The sequence below is a fragment of the Convolutriloba macropyga genome, chromosome 3, assembly GCF_964194025.1.
Source record: "Convolutriloba macropyga chromosome 3, txConMacr16.3, whole genome shotgun sequence".
NCBI lineage: Eukaryota > Metazoa > Xenacoelomorpha > Acoela > Convolutidae > Convolutriloba > Convolutriloba macropyga.
Window position 1 is genome coordinate 37,592,331 of NC_134470.1, and position 20,875 is coordinate 37,613,205.

The window sequence follows — 20,875 nt, forward strand, 5'->3', positions numbered from 1 at the left end:
TACTCTCACGAGTTGCATGGTTTTTTGCTGCATGTAGCCAAGCGGTAATAGATAGTGTATTTAATAATGAATTGAAAATTTTTAGAACTGGTTGTAAAACAATATAGCTACCAAAAGATGCTTTAGTTGGTTCAATATTTAACCTAACACTTCTTACTCCAAAAAGCTCAAAGTCATTGCCATAGCCCTCAAATGTTTCTTTTTCGGAATCTAACCATTGTTGTAAGTTACTCTATTAATATATAGCTTTATGAATAATATAGATTGTGTTGAAAAATATTTTTCTTGATTTTAACGTCTTCTTTACTTCTCTTATGGTACTCACACTCTACTGTAACCTTATATTTAAAACTCCCATCTTTTCTGAACTGGTAACAGTTTTTAGTTTCTTCTACTGAGTAATTAATTGCTTCTTCTATTTCTTCAATGTAATTTTCAGCTTTATCAGTAATATAAAATTCTTTCATATTCAAACTAGATTTTATATCCTAGTCTTCAGTATCCTCTAGATAAATTCTATTATCACTATATGTGTGGGTAGTAAGGGCTACTTCAATTCTAAATAATTGATTACGTTCTTTACATACTTACTTTATTTTAGTGTAGATATTATCATCAGTCACAGTTTTAGCCTCAGTTTCAGCTTGAGTTTCAGTTTTAGCCCTAGTCTCAGTTTTAGCTTTAGTCACAGCTTTAGCTTTAGTCTCAGTTTTAGTCTCAGCATCTTCATCATCAATGAATTCTCTGGTTCTGTCTAAGTGTTAACTTGTTAAAATGTGTTTGAGAAAGTCTTTCTTTAAATTGAAGGATAAACTGCAGATAATAAACTCATTGCTTCTGTTGATATCCATTCCTTGAGGGAAATAATGAATTTTCAAAAATTAAAAATTTCCTTCAAAATGTCCTAATTGTAGAGATAAACAATGGAAGAAATGTTGTTATAAATGTAGAGGACAACCCTATGAATGTTTTATATGTAAAGTGGTCATTAAAGAGAAAGATAGAATTGATCATATGATTAAACATTATAATGAAGCAGAGTTATATTCAACTTGTAGTATGTGTAAGCGTAATAAACATATTTTTTATTTTAGATTTAAAATAAATAAATGCAGACCATGTGTTTATTTATATAGAAATAAATTTAGCCGTACTAAGGATTGATTTAAAGAGCATGTATATAGATATACAAATTGAGGTGAAAAATATTATATTCGGGTTTAAATTTTCTGTTATTTTGAAAAACGGAAAAAGGTCTGTGTTTTGTGATGAATAAATTTGTGTGTACAGTAGTGGATGAAACAGGGGTACAGATAAGACGCGCGATTTGGACCCGTTTCCTTATACGCGGAAAGCGTGTAGGGAAATAGAAAAAATCGGGTGGCTGTTCGGTACCCCTGTTTTATCCACTACTTTCTGTCTCTACCAAAGCAGTAATTTATGTTTTTTATTCTTCGGTTCAACTTTACTCCTTCTTTCATTTGAGGTTGTCTCTTATTGTGAAGCCTATCAAAATATTTAATTTAGAATTGTTTGTAGTTTATCCAGCAACATATAATATATTTGCAACAAAATAGTTTTGAAAGAAGATCAGATCATGTTGTTATTTAATTCCCAAATTCTTTTTTCTTTCAGCAATGCAGTTGAAGACACAGTGAAGGAGTTCTTCGGGGAATGGGAGTGGATATTCAGTGCGAAGAATAGACTGCCCTACTGTGCTGGCATGTTCAAGATAGGCCACCAGCTGGGAGGGGGAGGCGGCTCTGTTGGGGAGGTGGAGGTAGTGTACATTGGGCATACAACACAAGATAGGACCCTCCGAGAAGTCATATCATCGGTTAGAATCAGGCATCTCTTTTGTGTTGGTAAAAGAAAACTAAATAAATTACTTATAGTGGTTTAATTGATGACTTGGCGCCACTTCAAATTAATAGTCTATTACTAAATTATTTAGTAAATTAGTAAACAATAGAAATATTTGTCAGTTAAGTTTAACTCCCTTCATTGGGTGACAAATAATAATAATAATAATAATAATAATAATAATAATAATAATAATAATAATAATAATAATAATAATAATAATAATAATAATAATAATAATAATAATAATAATAATAATAATAATAATAATAATAATAATAATAATAATAATAATAATAATAATAATAATAATAATAATAATAATAATAATAATAATAATAATAATAATAATAATAATAATAATAATAATAATAATAATAATAATAATAATAATAATAATAATAATAATAATAATAATAATAATAATAATAATAATAATAATAATAATAATAATAATAATAATAATAATAATAATAATAATAATAATAATAATAATAATAATAATAATAATAATAATAATAATAATAATAATAATAATAATAATAATAATAATAATAATAATAATAATAATAATAAAAATAATAATAATAATAATAATAATAATAATAATAATAAAAAAAATAATAATAATAATAATAGTAATAATAATATAATAATAATAATAATAATAATAATAATAATAATAATAATAATAATAATAATAATAATAATAATAATAATAATAATAATAATAATAATAATAATAATAATAATAATAATAATAATAATAATAATAATAATAATAATAATAATAATAATAATAATAATAATAATAATAATAATAATAATAATAATAATAATAATAATAATAATAATAATAATAATAATAACAATAATAAATTGTTCTCGAGTAGGATGTACCCTTGTTTGCAACACATATGGTATAAAATATGCACCATAATAACAAATCTACTCGACAGGTCATCAAGGCCAAAGAGGTCCTAGTCTAGTGATGGCAAGTACCATTGCTATGATCAATGGTGTGAATGCGTGGCGTATCATGGTAGGAGAAAATAGAGTGAAACCTCAAAACCTTATTCTGAATTTTATGAGATCTATTGAGCTTTTGTTAAAAAAAACAAAGCAAAAAGTTCCAAGTTGTCTACAAAAAAATTGTCCCTGAAACTAGATAAGAATCGCTTAAGTTCTCTTGCCTTCATATGTTGCACTTCTAAAAAAGTTAGGATAGAATTTTAAAATGAAATTAAGCAATTTTTGTATTCTTACTCCTAATTCTTTAGGACTCAGGCCGCTGCTTTTGTTTGCGGTTTTAAGTTGCTTTGATTGGACTCTTTTTGCTTGCAGTGTATCAATTTCCTTTCTAGTAAGCACATTTTTGAGACAACCAATTTGGCATTCTGCTATCAAAGTTTCAGCTAATTTTTTCAGCAGTTCAAAAAGGTGCATGAATCTAATGGAGTAAATGTTATTTGATTCTCGTTCCAGGCAAGTGGAGGTTGATTTAGACTGATTAAAAATAATTCTTGTAATCTGTTTTTATTTGACTCAAGTGGCAAAATTGGGGTTTGGTTACCTGTTCCATAGACTAGTAAGCCATAGCTCAGAACAGGCAGGACATACACTTTGTATGTTAATAACAGTTGTTGAACAGTTGAAATTTATCTGAGCCGGTGAAAAAGTCCTGAGGATTTGTTTAGTTTTGAGCAAAGGGTTTTAATATGGTCGCCGAAATTCAGATTGTCATCCTATTCTATGCCTATGTATTTCAATTATGATCGCTGTGCTAGGTTTATCTCTTCTCACTTTCTTTGTTGCTGTAATTTTCTCCGTCTGGCTTTCATGTTCATAAAACAAGTTTTTTTGTAGTTCATATTCAGTTTGTTTTTTCTGAGGTAAACACTAACCAGGTCCAAAGATTGACTGAAAACTTCAGCTGTTGGTTTCCGTTTTTGTTTAACAACAGTATCGTCAGCGTATAAGGTCAAACAATTCTGACTACAGTAACCAATTATGTCGTTTATATAAAGAAGAAGAAGAAGTGTTCCAAGTACTGATCTTTGTGGTACCCCATAACTGACTTCTGCAAAATTGGAGTATACGTTTCTTGAATTTACACATTGCTGCCTATTGCTTAGATAAGATTTCAAAAAATTTTACATGTGACCCCTCAATACCAAGTTGTTTAGTTTGTCCAAGAGAATACCTGTCTAACTGTATCAAACGCTTTTTTGAGATCAATGAACACTACTTTAGCTTCTGCAAATTCCATCCTCCCAATCTTGCCTGACGCTCTCAATAAAAAATACCAAGGCTTCAACAGTTCACTTTTTTGGCCTAAATCCAAATTGATTTTTGCTTAGTAGTTTGAATTTTTCCAGAAAATTTAGCATTGTTTTTTGAAATAATTTCTCAACCAATTTTCCTATTGTTGGCATCAAACTGTTTGGTCTGTAATTTTCAGCAACTTTAGGATCTCCTTTTTATACAGCGGAATAATTACGGTTTTCCTTAAGCAGTTCGGGAAAACGCTGTTTTCAAAACATTTGTTGATCAAATAGGTAAGAGTCGGGACAAAAACAAACTGTATTTTCTTGAATATAAAATCGTTGAGTCCATCTTTATCTGAGCTGTATTTATTTTTTATGATTTTGATTACCACGGATAGTTCCTTTTCGCTGATTTTTTGTAGAAACATGCTATTGCCGCTTTTGTTTTTTGTTTTGTTTTTTTTCTTCTGGACCAAGTTTATTAGCTATTTTTTTCCAATGGTGGTGTAAAAATTGTTGAAAATTTCAGTCTCCTCCTGTGTTAAAGTAGCTTGTTGTTTTTTTTGTGTCTCCTCCTAATCTTTCGATAGTATAGAAGAATGCTTTGGTAGTACGCTTGGCGTTCCTAACTAAATACGTTTGATAAAATTTCTCCCTTTTTGAGCACTCTTTTCTGTAGCAAATTCCTAATTCTATTCAATCTTTTTTATTGTCATTTGTTTTCTGTTGCATCTATCTGTGATAAACTTTTCGATTTATTGCTGCAGGGTTTTTAATTGAGTTATCGATCCTTGTCTTATGTCTGAGAGTCTTTGATTCTTCTCTGGCACGTAATGTTTTGTTTCATCAATGATAGTTTGCTGAAGTTTTTCAAATGCTGAGTCGCAGTCCAAGAGACAAAAATTATCTTAGAAAAATTGTATTTTGTGTTTGAGTTTAAACACTAGCTTTTCTAACTCAGATTTGTTTTCTAGAACAGCCCAATTTCTGAAGTACTCTTGCATTTTTAACCTTGTTTCTTTCGTTTCCTCATCTAGTTCAGTTTGAACAGTGTAGTGATCAGATATTGTAGATTTTAGAACATATTATTTCAGCTCAATATTTAAGCAATAATTCGTTTTCGTTCCAAGTTCGCAATTATTTTTTTTTAAAAAAAGATTCCATTTTTTGTTTCTTTGCTTTTGAGTTCACTCCTCAAATGCAAAATTTATTGAAATCTTTCCGATTCATTGATCAGAGAGGCAACAACAATGTCATGAGATAAGGGCTTTGCATGTTTCGTTACTCTACTACAACCAAGCTCCGACCATTGTCCGGGCTATCGTGCGACCGTAACCCTTTCCCGACTCTTAATTTGTGTCAAGTCGGTCTGATCAGAGGTGGCTTGGCTCTGGGACCTTTATCAGGGAATGACAACCAAGTTCCCTGCCAAAAATTTACTACAACTTATTGAAAGATTGCCTTGATGAGCAGGTCCATAACGGCCGAAGAACTACAAGGTAATATAGCGTGATATAAAGAGACAAAGGAGGTTTCACCGCGCTTATAGTTCATTTGTGGCTTGTGAGCAAACAGAGAATTGGTTTACCCGACGTGAACATTCTCCTTTTTGTTTTTTTTTGGATTTTGTGTCATCCAACAGCCTACGACATGACCTTAATTTCTTCTGTTCAAGCTATAGTGTCATATCATATTATAGTTTTTGAAGTCAAATTAACACCTATACTTGCAATTTTAGCCATTTTTTAATGTAATTTTTTTTATATTAAAAGAAGTTGTCGTATTGCAATTTTTTATCTTCACTAAATGCAGAATGTTTATATATTATAGCAGCCCAACTGTTGTATTATAGCCAACTCCATATACTGCTAAAGAATTAGAGCTTAGAGGACTCTAACTTACTATCTGCATAACCCCGGCCAGGCAACCCGCATCCCACACCCCAGCCCAGTGGGCACATGAATTTTACGTTCCCAGGCGCACGTGCTGATATTTTACATCAGTAACGTGCCATTTAACAACACAACATTTGTAACTGGGCGCCATAAAAACCCTGGGAGCCGAAACGGAATAGATCCAAAAACCCGTCATAGCAACCACGAGATCCTACCTGCACTTTAAATGATTTTTCTGTGTCACCACAACGATCCTGCTGCAAACTGAACAGTAGATAATTGTACTCTCTCATATATAATTGTCATACTTAATTTGTAATCGCTATACAAAACCATTATGAAAGTGAACACAGGCCATGGGCTTGTGGGAAAAATATTTGTTCAGGGGGAGGGATGACAGTTTCCCGTTTTCCCCTCTTTCAATTGAAGGAGTTGTGATTTGTGTGGAAACTCATATGTTCTATGTAAGACGTGACAATCCAGCCATGACTGGTATGTTCACAGATGCTTCATGGGTTCGAGGGTGGGGAGCGTCTATCGATGTTCCTGGTGGACCCTGTGTTCAAAAAGGACATTATGTTGCAGTGGGTGTGCAGTGTGTACCCCGAAGAACTAATCGAAGATGAATTGGAGGAATACTTGGCCACTCATCACAAGGTATCTCCCCTCTCCTCTCTGTCAACGAACAGTCAAATTGCTCAACAATTGCGGCTACAAAACATGCTGCTTTTGGGATTGTCCCATTATAACCCCCCTCCCCCGCCGAGTTTAATGGTCATTCAATGTATACCCCCGATTCCAATTACAGTAATTATACCATAATTGATCTATCATAGGAAAGACTCATGTTTCCGTCACGGCTTGAATTTTTTTTTATTTTATACAGGGAATCATATATGATTTTATATTGTCCATACTCGATTTCTTAGTACGATGCTTCTTAGTACGACCAAAGAAATCATACATTATCCCTGGCTGAAATCCAAGTTTTCACATATGACCAATCCTTGCTTGACTACCAAGAATTCATATAAATCATAAATCACCTAGTATGATTTCAAAGAATTTTCATTTTTTAAATTCCTTTTTATACCAACGGAAGTGCCAATTATGACATTAATTGTTTCTCCTGATACTCACTAATTGTTTTTTTATTGCATCATTTAATTTTTTTGTATGATCCCTTTATGAGTACTAAGAAATCATACAAATCTTATATGATCTAGTATGATTGCAAAGAAAAAAAAAGTGTTTTTTTTTCAAAACATTTGCATCTTTGGTTGATTTTCTCCTGATCAGTATCATAGAGCATAACGAGTGCAGCTTTTTGAGAGTAGGTTTTAATTTTTGTATGCTCCTTGTATGACTACCAAGAAATCATACAAATCATATATGACTTAGTACGAAATCAAAGAAAGTTGTATGATGGGTGACCCGGGGTTTGTTAAGGTTCAATTTGTTGGTTCATTTTAATTTTCCCAGGCTGCACTTTGTATCATTCCCAGGTTTGTTAAAATACCCTGCAAATAAAATTCCAGGAACTTAAATTCGTTCAAATGAAGCTTCTTGTGGTTTAAACTTAACACTTATAACCAATTGTTTGTAATAAAAGGAACATTTTTTATTCCAAAACAACTTTAGGTGAACAGTGATCAAAGGTTATCTTTTGATATTGATCTTGACAAAATTGGCGAAAAACAATTTCAAACGCCTCAAGTTCAAACAATCAATCAAAGGCAAGATTCGTAGAGATTCGATTTTAGAAGATTTATCAAGGTTCAAAAATTCTGAATTTATCAAAAACTGTTCCAATATTATCAGCAACGAATTACTGTTAGGGCATGTCGTGAATGATAATTAAGGCAAAAAACAATATAAAATTGGTTTTAGCACTTGAAATCTAACTAAAATTTTGATTTTTTAAGGTGAATAAAAGCTTTTGCTTCTGGCAAAATATGAACCAATTCGCCTTTATTTTGAGTGCAACTTAAGCCGATTTATATGCTACACTAAATTTATGTTGATTAAAATGAACAGAAATGATTTTTTATCTTCTGTGACGTTTGTCGATCAATAACTAGTTGTATGAAGCTCAGCCATTTTCGTTCTATATGCAACAACGGACATAACAACTTATGTAATGAACTCATAAAGAACTTGACTTTTGAGCAGTCAGAACCATAATTTGAATATAGAACGTGCAAAATGAGTAACACCAAGATAACACATCAAGACAATATGAATTGATGATTAACAACTTTAAGCAGAGTTATAGATGTAGTTGATGACAACTTACATCGGAGATTATATCGATTCTAAGCCCCGGTGAAAGTCTCCAGACCAAAGTGACTTCTGATCAGACCAAATTCCAGCTCGCACCTGCTCATCATGTGCTTGAAACATATAGTCATGAAAAGTCTTCAAGTGGTCTGAAGTCTGGACACTGGTCTGTAGCTTTTCCATCAGAGGTCACTTTTGGTCTAGGATGACGTGGTCAGAGGTGACTTCGAGCGCACCCTAGTCTGATCAGGGGACGTTTCGAACGGCGCACAATAGTCTGATAAGTGGTGGGGTTTGAAGCACACGATCGTCTGAGAGGAGTTGGTGTTGGAGTTCACTCCAGGCTGATCAGAAGCGGCTTTAAACGCGTGAAAATCTAATCAGAGGACATTTCACACCAACGGACATTTGGAGCGCATTATGGTCTAATCAGAAGCGCATTTGAATGCCAAGATATGAAAAAAATGGTTAAAACACTGCTGGAAAAATATCAAATTAAACTAACCATCAAACTTTTTGACTTTTAATATGGATTGGTACTTTTTCCCTCCTCACCTTTCAACCGGGTACCAACAAACAAGACGGGGTTAAAAACCATTAACTTATTTAGAAAACAGTGCTAATTAAACTAAAAACAAAATATTCAAAACCTTTTTGGAAATCTTAGGTGTTCTTAATTTTAGTCTCGGTCTCGTGTTCTATGAAATCTTTGTTATAGGGTTATCTAATATGCATATTTATGGTTTGTTGATATGTCGACAATTTCATGCGGTCTAAAATCAGTGCAAATTTTTTGGGGGGTCATAAATAAGTGTAAAGATAGAATTATATAAGATTAGGGTTTATTAGTCAGTGTAGTGATCATATTTTGGGGTCTCAAATATGGATAGATATTACTTTTCTTTTAAACAGACATCTAATACTAATACATCTAGTCTGTGTGAGAGTGACACGTATGTATACCCAGTCTTAAACACGTAAGTACCAATGCCAAAACCCGAGCAAAAAAGCACAACGCTGCTGTACTTGGTGGAAATTGTATTCACATGAGGCAGCCGGATGAAATTAAAGGTGAAGTCAGGGCACAAAAACCGTATATTTATTTTATAAACCTTATTTTGCGAAATGATAACGGTTATTACATTGTACAAATCAGTAAAAGCGAAAAAAGCGAAGAGAAAACAATAAAAGACAAAGAACAAGCGTAGATAGAAGCAGGTTTCGGATTTTGAACAATTTTTTGGAATGAAAAGACAATTTATTCAAGCAGTTATGCCTAATTGACTGGATTATTGTTTGGATTGTTGTTGCAAACGCCTCTGTGAAGGTCCCTGAATAGTGCGTACCTTATCAATAGGATCAAGTTTTCTATAATTCTGAATTTTTTTTGTAATTCATCGTACGGAACTAAGTTTAAAATCAGAACAGATTATTATTTATTTTTGTTTGATGCATACTAAAATATGCGCCCTAAGTAAACACTTACCAGATAAACCTTCAGTCAGTATTACTTAGGTAGTATTTAGATGAAACAAATAAAAAAATGTTTGCCCTTGATATAAATAGAGCTATCGAATGGTATGGTTCAAACAAACTAAACTTTAATTTCGACAAATTCAGCATTCTCGAGTTCTCATACGAAAATACATATAATTCGTCTACAGAGTTATTTGCAAAAGGAATTGCCATCAAAAACGAAAAACAAATTATGGATCTCGGATTAATTTTTACGGCCAGCATGACTTGGAATTGTCACCTCCAAATGGCGGTAAAGAAAGGTTTTCAAAAACTGAATCATTTAAGAAGAGTTATACCCCGCACCACAAAAGAAACTGTCAAATGCACGTTGGTGAAACCGTATATATTCTCTGCGGTCTTTTATGCGTCAAATGTCTGGAACCCAGGACCACAGTATCTTCAACGCTTGGAAAGACTGCAGAGATCATCTTTAAAATGGATAACTTGCCGTTCTGTTCTGGGTGACAAAGAATACGTTGAGAGCCTAATTCGAAATCGCTTATTGCCAGTCAGTTATTTTCTAGTTCCTAACGACCTAATTCTGCTTAACACGATTTTAGTAAGCTTAACTTCTATGAATGCGTCAGACCACTGGTCAATAACTTTTGGTTGTCCAAAGACCAGATCAAATGAAAGGATTTTTATTGAAGCAAGAAAATTATCTCGGAAACGTTCTGAAGATATTTACTTTAATAGAGTAGCCCGATTCAATAATTCTTTGTCTCAACTTAACAGTTTTGCTAACAATTCATTACACAAAAATCCATGTCAAATTCGAAGAGAAGTGAAGAACTTTATGGAAGGGGAGGTATTGAAAAGAATCAAATCTAAAAGTTACCCTTCAGGATGGAAAGTTTTCGAGAAATTTTAATTATTGAAACTTGATTTCTCCCCTAATCTAGGGACTACCAAGCTGGTTGTAACCGTGTTTGGTTGAATTCAATTTTATTATGATTATTATTATTATTATTATTATTAATATTATTATTATTATTATTATTATTATTTTTTTTTTTTAATATTTTTATTAGTATTATTATTGCTCATTGCATTTTCGATAACTTTATACTACTAAAAAAAGCCTAAAATGGCTTGTTATGATCAGGTCTGGCAGCACTTAATTTTATGAACAGCATAAAAATGTGTGATCAAAGTTAACACAGTAAAAAACGGTTTTGAAGAAGCATTCAAATTAATGACGTCTTAATAAAAATTAACAAATTTTAAATTGCACTGGTTTCACAAAGACCCTGTGGAGTGTTTGTATGCAGGATAGTTTTGAACAGTCACTAAGTTTTGAATAGTCAACGAATGACAAATTGAGTTGTGAGTTTTTTATCTTGAAAGAATTTTTAGTTGTGTAAAAAAGAAGGCCGATGCAAAACATCTGCTCGATATTAGAAACTATTTGGATTTTCAAGAAATTATTCGGCAGAACAGGGTAAAAAGATTTAGTGGTATTAAGAGAAGCCAGAAATGTACTCATTATAATCGTATAATAGTAACAAGGAGGCTCGGTAATGTGCATTCGCACATAAAGTTCAGACCCCGCTCATCATCCACGTTTTTGCCATAAATTTCTACCAAATGAGGAACAGATTGAACACCCAAAAGTTCAAAAATATTGCATCTGGACAAAAATATCGCCTCTGATCGCAAATAGCTCAGTGGAGTATAAAATGCCGCATCAAATTCACGTGATCAACCATTATTAGGAAAGCAAGTTAGGACGAACAACAGAATCAAACAACAATAACAACAAACATTAATTACATCCAAGACTTTATGTCCATTTAACAAAAAACCTATTAACAACGTCAAAAAAGCGTCGGATAAGACTGAAACCAGACAAAATAACTAGTACTTTGCTAGAAAAGATATGGGACCACATAAAAGGGATCGGTAACAATTAGACAAAAAAGATCGAAAACAGCAAAGTTAAAAAATTCCCTTATAATATTAAAAACAATTTACTTCAATGTAATGAAAACCATTAGATATCAACTGAGAACATCCGACAGTTTTATGATTAACTATGATCCTATAGGAGGGCATTAATACCTGTCGTTTTTCACTTTTCAAGCCGCTACAAAAAGAACAACAAATAGAGACAACAAACAAAAATTCAAACAAAGCTTGCGAGAAAACGCTGTCGAAGCAGTAAAGCCATATTTTACGCCTTCTTCGGACGCTAATAATGTGGTATGTGACCTGAACTCTCATTAATGAGACTAGGTAACAAGTAATCAAAACGGAAAAAAGTGGCAAAGTTAAGTAGTATTTTTGTAATTTTCGAAAAAAAATTATTTTAAGTCATGAAAGCCGTTAGCTACAAAATGAGAATGTAAATGTGTTCTTTTATTCGGCCAAACAAAACCTTTGAGTCCTCAAATTATTTGGAATATGTCTTACGTCTAAAAAAAGAACGTAAAATGTAGACAACAATCAAAACTAATTTACTTTTTGGCGAAAAAAACCGTGTCAATGCTAGTAAAATCATAGCGAATTGTTTATAAAAACATTAGACTTTGTACACTTGCACTCTTCTTCGACAACAATAATATCATATGTGACTCTTAGTATTAGGACTAGGTATCAAAAAGACAAAACAAAACAAAAACGCGAATTTGAAAAGTGTTTTTTTTGTTTTTGAGAACAATTGTTTTCAAAGTCATAATCCTCCATAAAAACTAATGACACCTGCATTATCCAAGAAAATTCAAACAACCAAAAAGAGAAAGTAAAAACGACAGATGGAGACAAATGTAAAAAATACAATTAAGTTCTTTGAGAAAAGGGTGTCGAAGCAGTTGAAAACATAATCTATGCCTTTCTAGATTTCATATTTCAATCGTGCTTTCTTTTGCTCGCCAATAATGTAACTCGTGATTTGCCAATATTGTGATAATGTGACAAAACAAGAAAAAAAACGTAAAATATGTGCCAATGCCTAAAAATAAAAAAGTTGTGAAATTCAGTAGTATTAAAACCGGAAAACCATAACTTAACGCATAAAAGCACCAGAAAGATTAAAATTTTATTCAAAAGAAAAAAAGAAAAGAAATTTTTCGTCGCAAATACTAAGCTACAAGTTGACAAAAATAAGAGAAATATAATAGCAAAATTCAATAAGCCATTGTTCAATTGAAAACCAAACATTTTTAAAAGTCCAAACGACCATAATCTTTCGAGAAAAGAAACTAGATACATTACTTTGGAAATGCTTAGGAAGCCATTTGGACCTATCAACAGTGAGCTCTGATTTGAATTTTTCTGCTCCTTATTTAACAAAAAGAAGATGGAAATTTTAAAAGAGACCGACTGATTACAATTCGAAATATTTCTGGTATGTAACAGCCAAACAGTGGACCAAAACCAGCCTTGCTATTGCTGTTTGTCCATTTAGAACACACATTTGTTTCCAGTGGTACAGATTTAGATAATTTGTTAGTTAAAGATTCAAGAAAAATGCAGCGTTCTGGATAATCATAGAGTTAAGTTAGCAAAAATGGCAAAATTTTAATTTCAGAATACTCTCAATGGAAGTGGAAGTAGGACTAGCTCCCTTTGCTTTTACAGAGAATTTGTTAGTTTTTTGGGGTCTGTACTTCCGGCAAACTCAATCAAAGTGAACTAAAGTTGCTTATTTCGGACAGTTTTTGACAAAATAGTCTGATTTTTGAAATATATAGCCAAAATTTTAGCCAAAAAATTAAATCAAAATAATCACCAAAAGTTTTTTGTCTCTAAAAATAAAGTCAACAGTACTATTGATAACACTTTTTACATGTTTTAGCGATATTTACGAAATTTTAGGCAAAAAAATCCGGACAAGGTGAGTAAAAATAACGCAAATCAGTATAGTATTCACAAAAATTTAAACAAGGATAACTCGCTGTAGAAAACTAAATTAAAAGAAATCTTTTTAACTCCGTATTCTACTCTCTATGGGTTTTTTAATGATACCACTCACAACTCTCTGTACGATGAATTTATCGATCGGTCAAAAATTGTCTCGAGCAAAATTCGTTTGACAAAAAAACCAGTTGAGTATATACTTCCTCCCCCCTCAAGAAGCGTCCGATCAATTATCTTCATAGTCTGAATTGCCTTTACAATGGCATCGATTGATCAGTATGATTTCACATTTGAGGCTGATTTCCACTTACGTGATTTCCACTCACTATTAATTTTGTTAAAGTCCTGAAAATATCCATCGTAAAGTGCAGTTTAGATGCCTGATTAAGAACACTTGTATAAGATGCATGATTCGCCAATTTATCTAGTGCCCTCAAAACGACAGCGTAATTATATTAGAATATAATATTTTAAGTGTAAAAAAAACGGGCACTATGTTCATGGAACATTAGTTTGCCAATAGCACATTTGCTCGCGGATACACAATCGGCAAACCGCTGTTTTATGCATGTATTTTCCGCACATGCGTTAACTAAGAAATTAAGCGAGCGCAAAAAAGTGCAATAAGCGTATAGGTTGTTACTTTTCTTATTTGACAGTGTGCGAATACTAGAGACAATCCTAATTGACTCTAATCCTTTGATCTCGTCACTCTTTTCCGGACGACTGATGTCGGCGGCTACCGCTTTTAAGATCTTTTTTCAGAAAAAGAGTTGCTTTAACTGAGAGATTTTTATGAAATTATAGAGTCGGATTAAGTAATAAAGAAAATGAAACAATTTAAAAATTGAATAACTAGTAGCCAGAACGTATCCACTGAGCTGACAAAAGAATAGTACAAATTAGTGCAAAAAATAGCGATGCGATTATTGATTCGAAAAAAAAAGAAAATGAAGATGTATGAATTTAGTCTCGTATTTTTAAAAATGATATAGTTGACCTGGTTGCAATAAACTCTCAAAAATTGTGAATAAGAGCTCGGGGAAAAACAGTGAACATTTATACCCGGCCTTTTTGTGCCAAAAGTGTTTTTCATGCGGTTCAAGCAAAGGATTTTTTTTACCACCATCTAACCTAGACATATAAAAATTTACAATGAATACGTAGCTAAAAGAGGTTTTTCTCAGGCATCCAAAAATTTGTTAAGAATTGTTTGAAGTTGCATCTCGTATAATGAAATATCAAAAATTTGGATCTATTCTGCTCCCCCCGCTTAGTGAGCATTAATCTTTTATGGCCTCCAGTCGCACGTGCTAATTATGTACATAGCAACGTGCTATATAAAGATTTAAAATTTGTAACTGGGAGTCATAAAAAACACTGGGGGGAACAGATTACATTCAAAAACTTTTGAAATAAACAGAGACTCATTTCTGAATCAGGTCAGCTAAATATACTTCAGAATAGTTACTAATTACCCGTGTTCACTACAGTGCACTGCTATCTAAATTTTGGAAAGAAAGATTAGTGAGCAAAATCCTTTATTAATCTTATTATATGGGGGATAGCATTGATATGCAAATTTACTTTACTCTTCATCTTTTGGGGGCTTAGAGCAATGATTACTATATAAAGAAAAGAAAAAAATGCTTTTGTGTATTATAAAAGTACAGACAGTGTTACAGGGAAACAGATATATAGATCACCCGACTCAGGACATCGCGTATTCATTAAATAAAGAAAAAACTTTAAAATGGTGTTTCATAATGACTACCAGAATTTACAAAATTTTGACAATCGGAAACTGCATAAATCCTCCGTTTAAATCACAATACAGTCTCTCTAGGATCAGGCTGCTGCAAAATAACAGAAATTTATCAAGATTAAAACAAATTAATGTAGTTAAATTATGTTCTGTTACAATCATCTCTATAACTAAAAAAAACTGTTTAATGCATTGAGAACAATTTGTTTGTATTGACAGTTTAATAGCATAAACGGAAGCCTTCTGATCAATGCCTTCGAAATTTTTGAAAAGAAGAATGAAAAATATGGCCTCGAGGATAAAACTAAGAATCTTTTTACCCATGTCTGTCTAACAGGAGAGAGTGTGCTGAAAGTGAATTGATGGCGTTGAAATGAGTTGTCATAAGTCTGCAGTTCCTCATTGAACTGATCTCGATTGTCCAATTTTTGCAGTTTTTGTTGGTTTCAGCAGAAAAATGCAAAAACGCTGCATTGCTTTACTCTTACCTTGTCGGATATCAGTCGTAAAACAATAAGCAATTGCAAACGATTCCTAAAAACATGACAAAGAAAACTGATTCAAGTATGAATCTCAATATAAAACCAATCAACATCAAATAACGGAAAAGTGGCAATGATGATGACCCGAAGTTAAAAATGTGCGAATGTATTTTCCGCACATGTGTTAACTAAGAAATTAAGCGAGCACAAAAAGTGCGATAAGCATATAGGTCGCTACTTTTCTTATTTTATAGTGTGCGAATACTATAGACAATCCTAATTGACTCTAATCCTTTGATCTCTTCACTCTTTTCCGGACGATTGATGTCGGCGGCTACCACTTTAAGGATCTTTTTTTCAGAAAAAGAGTTGCTTTAACTGGGAGATTTTTGTGAAGTCATAGAGTCGGATTAAGTAATAAAGAATATGAAACAATTTAAGAACTGAATAACTAGTAACCAGAACGTATCCACTGAGCTGACAAAAGAATAGTACAAATTGGTGCAAAAAATAGCGATGCAATCATTGATTCGAAAAAACAAGAAAATGATGATGTATGAATTTAGTCTCGTATTTTTAAAACTGATATAGTTGACCTGGTTGCAATAAACTCTCAAAAAATTTTGAATAAGAGCCCGGGGAAAAGTAGTGAACATTTATACCCGGCCTTTTTGTGCCAAAAGTGTGTTTCATGTGGTTCAAACAAAAGATTTTTTTATCACCACCTAACCTAGACATATAAAAACTTACAATGAATACGTAGCTAAAAGAGGTTTTTCTCAGGCATCCAAAAATTTGTTAAGAATTGTTTGAAGCTGCATCTCGTATATTGAAATATCAAAAATTTGGATCTATTCTGCTCCCCCCAGCTTAGTGAGCAAAAAATTTTTATGGCCTCCAGCCGAACGTGCTAATTATTTAAATAGCAATGTGCTATATAAAAATATAAAATTGGTAACCGGGGGTCATAAAAAACACTGGGGGGAAACAGATTACATTCAAAAACTTTTGAAATAGACAAAGACTCATTTCTGAATCAGTTCAGTTAAATATGCTTCAGAATAACTACTAATTACCCGTGTTCACTGCAGTGCACTGCTATCTAAATATTGGAAAGAAAGATTAGTGAGCAAAATCCTTTATTAGGAGATAACATTGATATGCAAATTTATTTTACTTATCAACTTTTGGGGGCTTAGAGCAATTATCACTATATAAAGAAACGATTTGTGTATTATAAAAGTACAGTGTTATAGGGAAACAGATATATAGATAATCCGACTCAGGACATCGCGTATTCATTAAATGAACAAAAAAAATCTAAAGTGGTGTTTCATAATGACTACAAGAATTTACAATATTTTGTCAATAAGCAACTGCATAAAGTCGGCGTTGAATTCACAATACAGTCTCTCTAGTTTCCGGCTGCTACAATTTAACAGAAATTTATCAAGAGTAAAACAAATTGATGTGGTTAAATTATGTCTTGTTACATTCATCTCTATAACTGAAAAAAAAACTGTTTAATGCATTGAGAACTATTTTTTTTGTATTGACAGTTTAACAGCATAAACGGAAGCCTTCTGATCAATGCCTTCAAAATTCTTGAAAAAAATGAAAACTCTGGCCTCGAGGAAAAAGCTAAGAATCTTTTCACCTAGGTTTGTCTAACAGGAGAGAGTGTGCTGAAAATGAATTGATGACGTTCAAATGAGTTGTCATAAGTCTGCAGTTTCTCATTGAACTGACCTCGATTGTCGAATTTTTGCACTTTTTATTGGCTAAAGCAGAAAAATGCGGAAGTGCTGCATTGCTTTACTCTTTGCATGTCGCATATCAGTCGTAAAACAATACACAATTGCAAACGGCTCCTAAAATCATGCTAAAGAAATCTGATTCAAGTATGTGACTCAATGCAAAATCAGTTGACATTAAATAATCAAAAAGTGGTAATGGTGGTGATCCGAAAAGAAAATTGATCAAATGCTAGTTGCATCTTACTTACTGGCGACTTTCATGAAGCAACCGAATTTTTCAGAAAGTTATGAAATGACTTACCAAAAACAGCTATGAAAAATTGTTGGCAAGTTGCGATTGGCAATCAAGTACTAATTTTGGTGCGTCAGCGAATATTTTGAAAAATAGGTTAAATCTTTGTAAATAGTTTTTTAGTAACACTTGGCTTTTAGTGTCTTTTTGCGGAAAACTCCTATTGCAATAAGTTTTTGCGAAAAACTCGTTTCAAAAACTTGTTTATAAAACTCGAAAACATAAGTCTTTTTGTAAAAAGCTCCCATTAGGACAAGGAGGCTCGTAAATATATTTCAGAGTCACTTCTATTTACCTGTGTTCACTACAGTGCACTGCTAAATATTGGAAAAAAAGATTAGTGAGCGAAATCCTTTACTAATCTTATTATATGGGGGAAAGCATTGAAAAGCACATTTACTTTACTCTTCTACTTTTGGTGGCTTAGAGCAATTTTTACTACACATGGAAACGAAAAAATTCTTTTGTGTATTATGAAGGTACAGTGCTATAGGGAAACAGACACATAGTTCACCAGACTAAAGACATTGCGTATTTATTAAATAAAGAAAAATAACCTAAGACTGTGTTTCATAATGACTACAAGAAGGTACAACAATTTGTCAATCGGCTACTGCATAAAGTCCCCGTTGAATTAACAATACAGTCTCTCTAGGACTTTGCTAATACAATACAGCAGGATTTCTGTTGGAAACTTTAGGAAATGTTTTTTCGTTAAAACACGTCTTGATACATTGATCTCTAAAACTGAAAAGAAAAGCTGTTTACTGAAATCAGAAAACTTTTTTGTATTGAGAATTTTATAGCATCAACGAAAACCTTTTGTTCAATGCCGTTGAAAGTTTCAAAAAGAAAAACGAAAAAACTGGCCTCGAGAAAAAGCTAAGAATCTTTTTACCCATGTCTGTCTAACAGGAGAGAGTGTGCCATAAATGAATTGATGACGTTGAAATGAGTTGTCATAAGTCTGTTATTCCTCAACGAACTGTTGTCGATTGTCAAGATTTTGCACTTTTTATTGGCTTCAGCAGAAAATTGTGAAAGCGCTGCATTGTTTTGCTATTTGCAGGTCGGATATCAGTCGTTAAACAATACGCAATTGCAAAAGGTTCCTAAAAACATGCTAAAGAAAGCTGATTCAAGTATGAAACTCAATACAAGATCAATTGACATTGAATAACGGAACCCTGGTAAGGATGATGATCCGAAGTGAAAAATGAGCAAATGTTAGTTGCAGCTAAGTTACGGGTGACTTTCATGAAGCAACCAACTTTTTCAGAAAGTTATGAATTGACTTACCAAAAACAAATATGATAAATTGTTGCCAAGTTGCCATTGGCAATCAAGTACTAATTTTGGTGCGTCAACGAATATTTTGAAAAATAGGTTAAATATTTATAAATAGTTTTTTAGTAACACTTGGCTTTTAGTGTCTTTTTTGAGGAAAACTCCTATTGCAATAAGTTTTTGCAAAAAACTCGTTTCAAAAATTTGTTTATAAAACTCGAAAAAATAAGTTTTTTTGTAAAAAGCTCCTATTGCGACAAGGAGGCTCGTAAATATATTTCAGAGTCACTTCTATTTACCTGTGTTCACTACAGTGCACTGCTAAATATTGGAAAAATAGATTAGTGAGCGAAATCCTTTACTAATTTAATTTTATGGGGGAAAGCATTGAAAAGCACATTTACTTTACTCTTCTACTTTTGGTGGCTTAGAGCAATTATTACTACACATGGAAACGAAAAAATTCTTTGTGTATTATGAAGGTACAGTGCTATAGGGAAACAGACACATAGTTCACCAGACTAAAGACATCGCGTATTTATTAAATAAAGAAAAATAACCTAAAACTGTGTTTCATAATGACTACAAGAAGGTACAACAATTTGTCAATCGGCAACTGCATAAAGTCCCCGTTGAGTTAACAATACAGTCTCTCTAGGACTTTGCTAATACAATAAAGCAGGATTTCTGTTGGAAACTTTAGGAAATGTTTTTTGTTAAAACACGTCTTGATACATTGATCTCTAAAACTGAAAAGAAAAGCTGTTTACTGAAATCAGAAAACTGTTTTGTATTGAGAATTTTATAGCATAAACGAAAGCCTTCTGTTCAATGCCCTTGAAATTTTCAAAAAGAAAAATGAAAAAAAAGGCCTCGAGAGAAAACTAAGAATCTTTTTACCCATGTCTGTCTAACAGGAGAGAGTGTGCCAAAAATGAATTGATGACGTTGAAATGAATTGTCATAAGTCTGCTGTTCCTCAACGAACTGTTGTCGATTGTCAAGATTTTGCAATTTTTATTGGCTTCAGCAGAAAATTGTGAAAGCGCTTCATTGTTTTGCTATTTGCAGGTCGGATATCAGTCGTTAAACAATACGCAAGTGCAAAAGGTTCCTAAATACATGCTAAAGAAAGCTGATTCAAGTATGAAACTCAATACAAGATCAATTGACATTGAATAACGGAACCCTGTTAATGATGATGATCCGAAGTGAAAAATGAGCAAATGTTAGTTGCAGCTAAGTTACTGGTGACTTTCATGAAGCAACCAACTTTTTCAGAAAGTTATGAATTGACTTACCAAAAACAGATATGATAAATTGTTGGCAAGTTGCCATTTGCAATCAAGTACTAATTTTGGTGCGTCAAGGAATATTTTGAAAAATAGGTTAAATCTTTGTAAATAGTTTTTTAGTAACACTTGGTTTTTAGTGTCTTTTTTGCGGAAAACTCCTATTGCAATAAGTTTTTGCGAAAAACTCGTTTCAAAAATTTGTTTGTAAAACTCGAAAAAATAAGTCTTTTTGTAAAAAGCTCCTATTGCGACAAGGAGGCTCGTAAATATATTTCAGAGTCACTTCTATTTACCTGGGTTCACTACAGTGCACTGC

The 20,875-nt window shown here is 32.5% G+C and overlaps 1 protein-coding gene across 1 annotated transcript in view; it reads left to right on the top strand.

Annotated features, from left to right (window-relative positions):
- LOC142337051 (uncharacterized) overlaps positions 1-20,875 on the top strand; it is a 100,657-nt gene that overhangs the window by 54,015 nt on the left and 25,767 nt on the right. The window contains exons 2-3 of the mRNA XM_075386111.1: positions 1,636-1,837; positions 6,530-6,682. Of these exons, the coding sequence (XP_075242226.1) occupies positions 1,636-1,837; positions 6,530-6,682 (355 nt within the window). The remainder of the gene's footprint in view (positions 1-1,635; positions 1,838-6,529; positions 6,683-20,875) is intronic.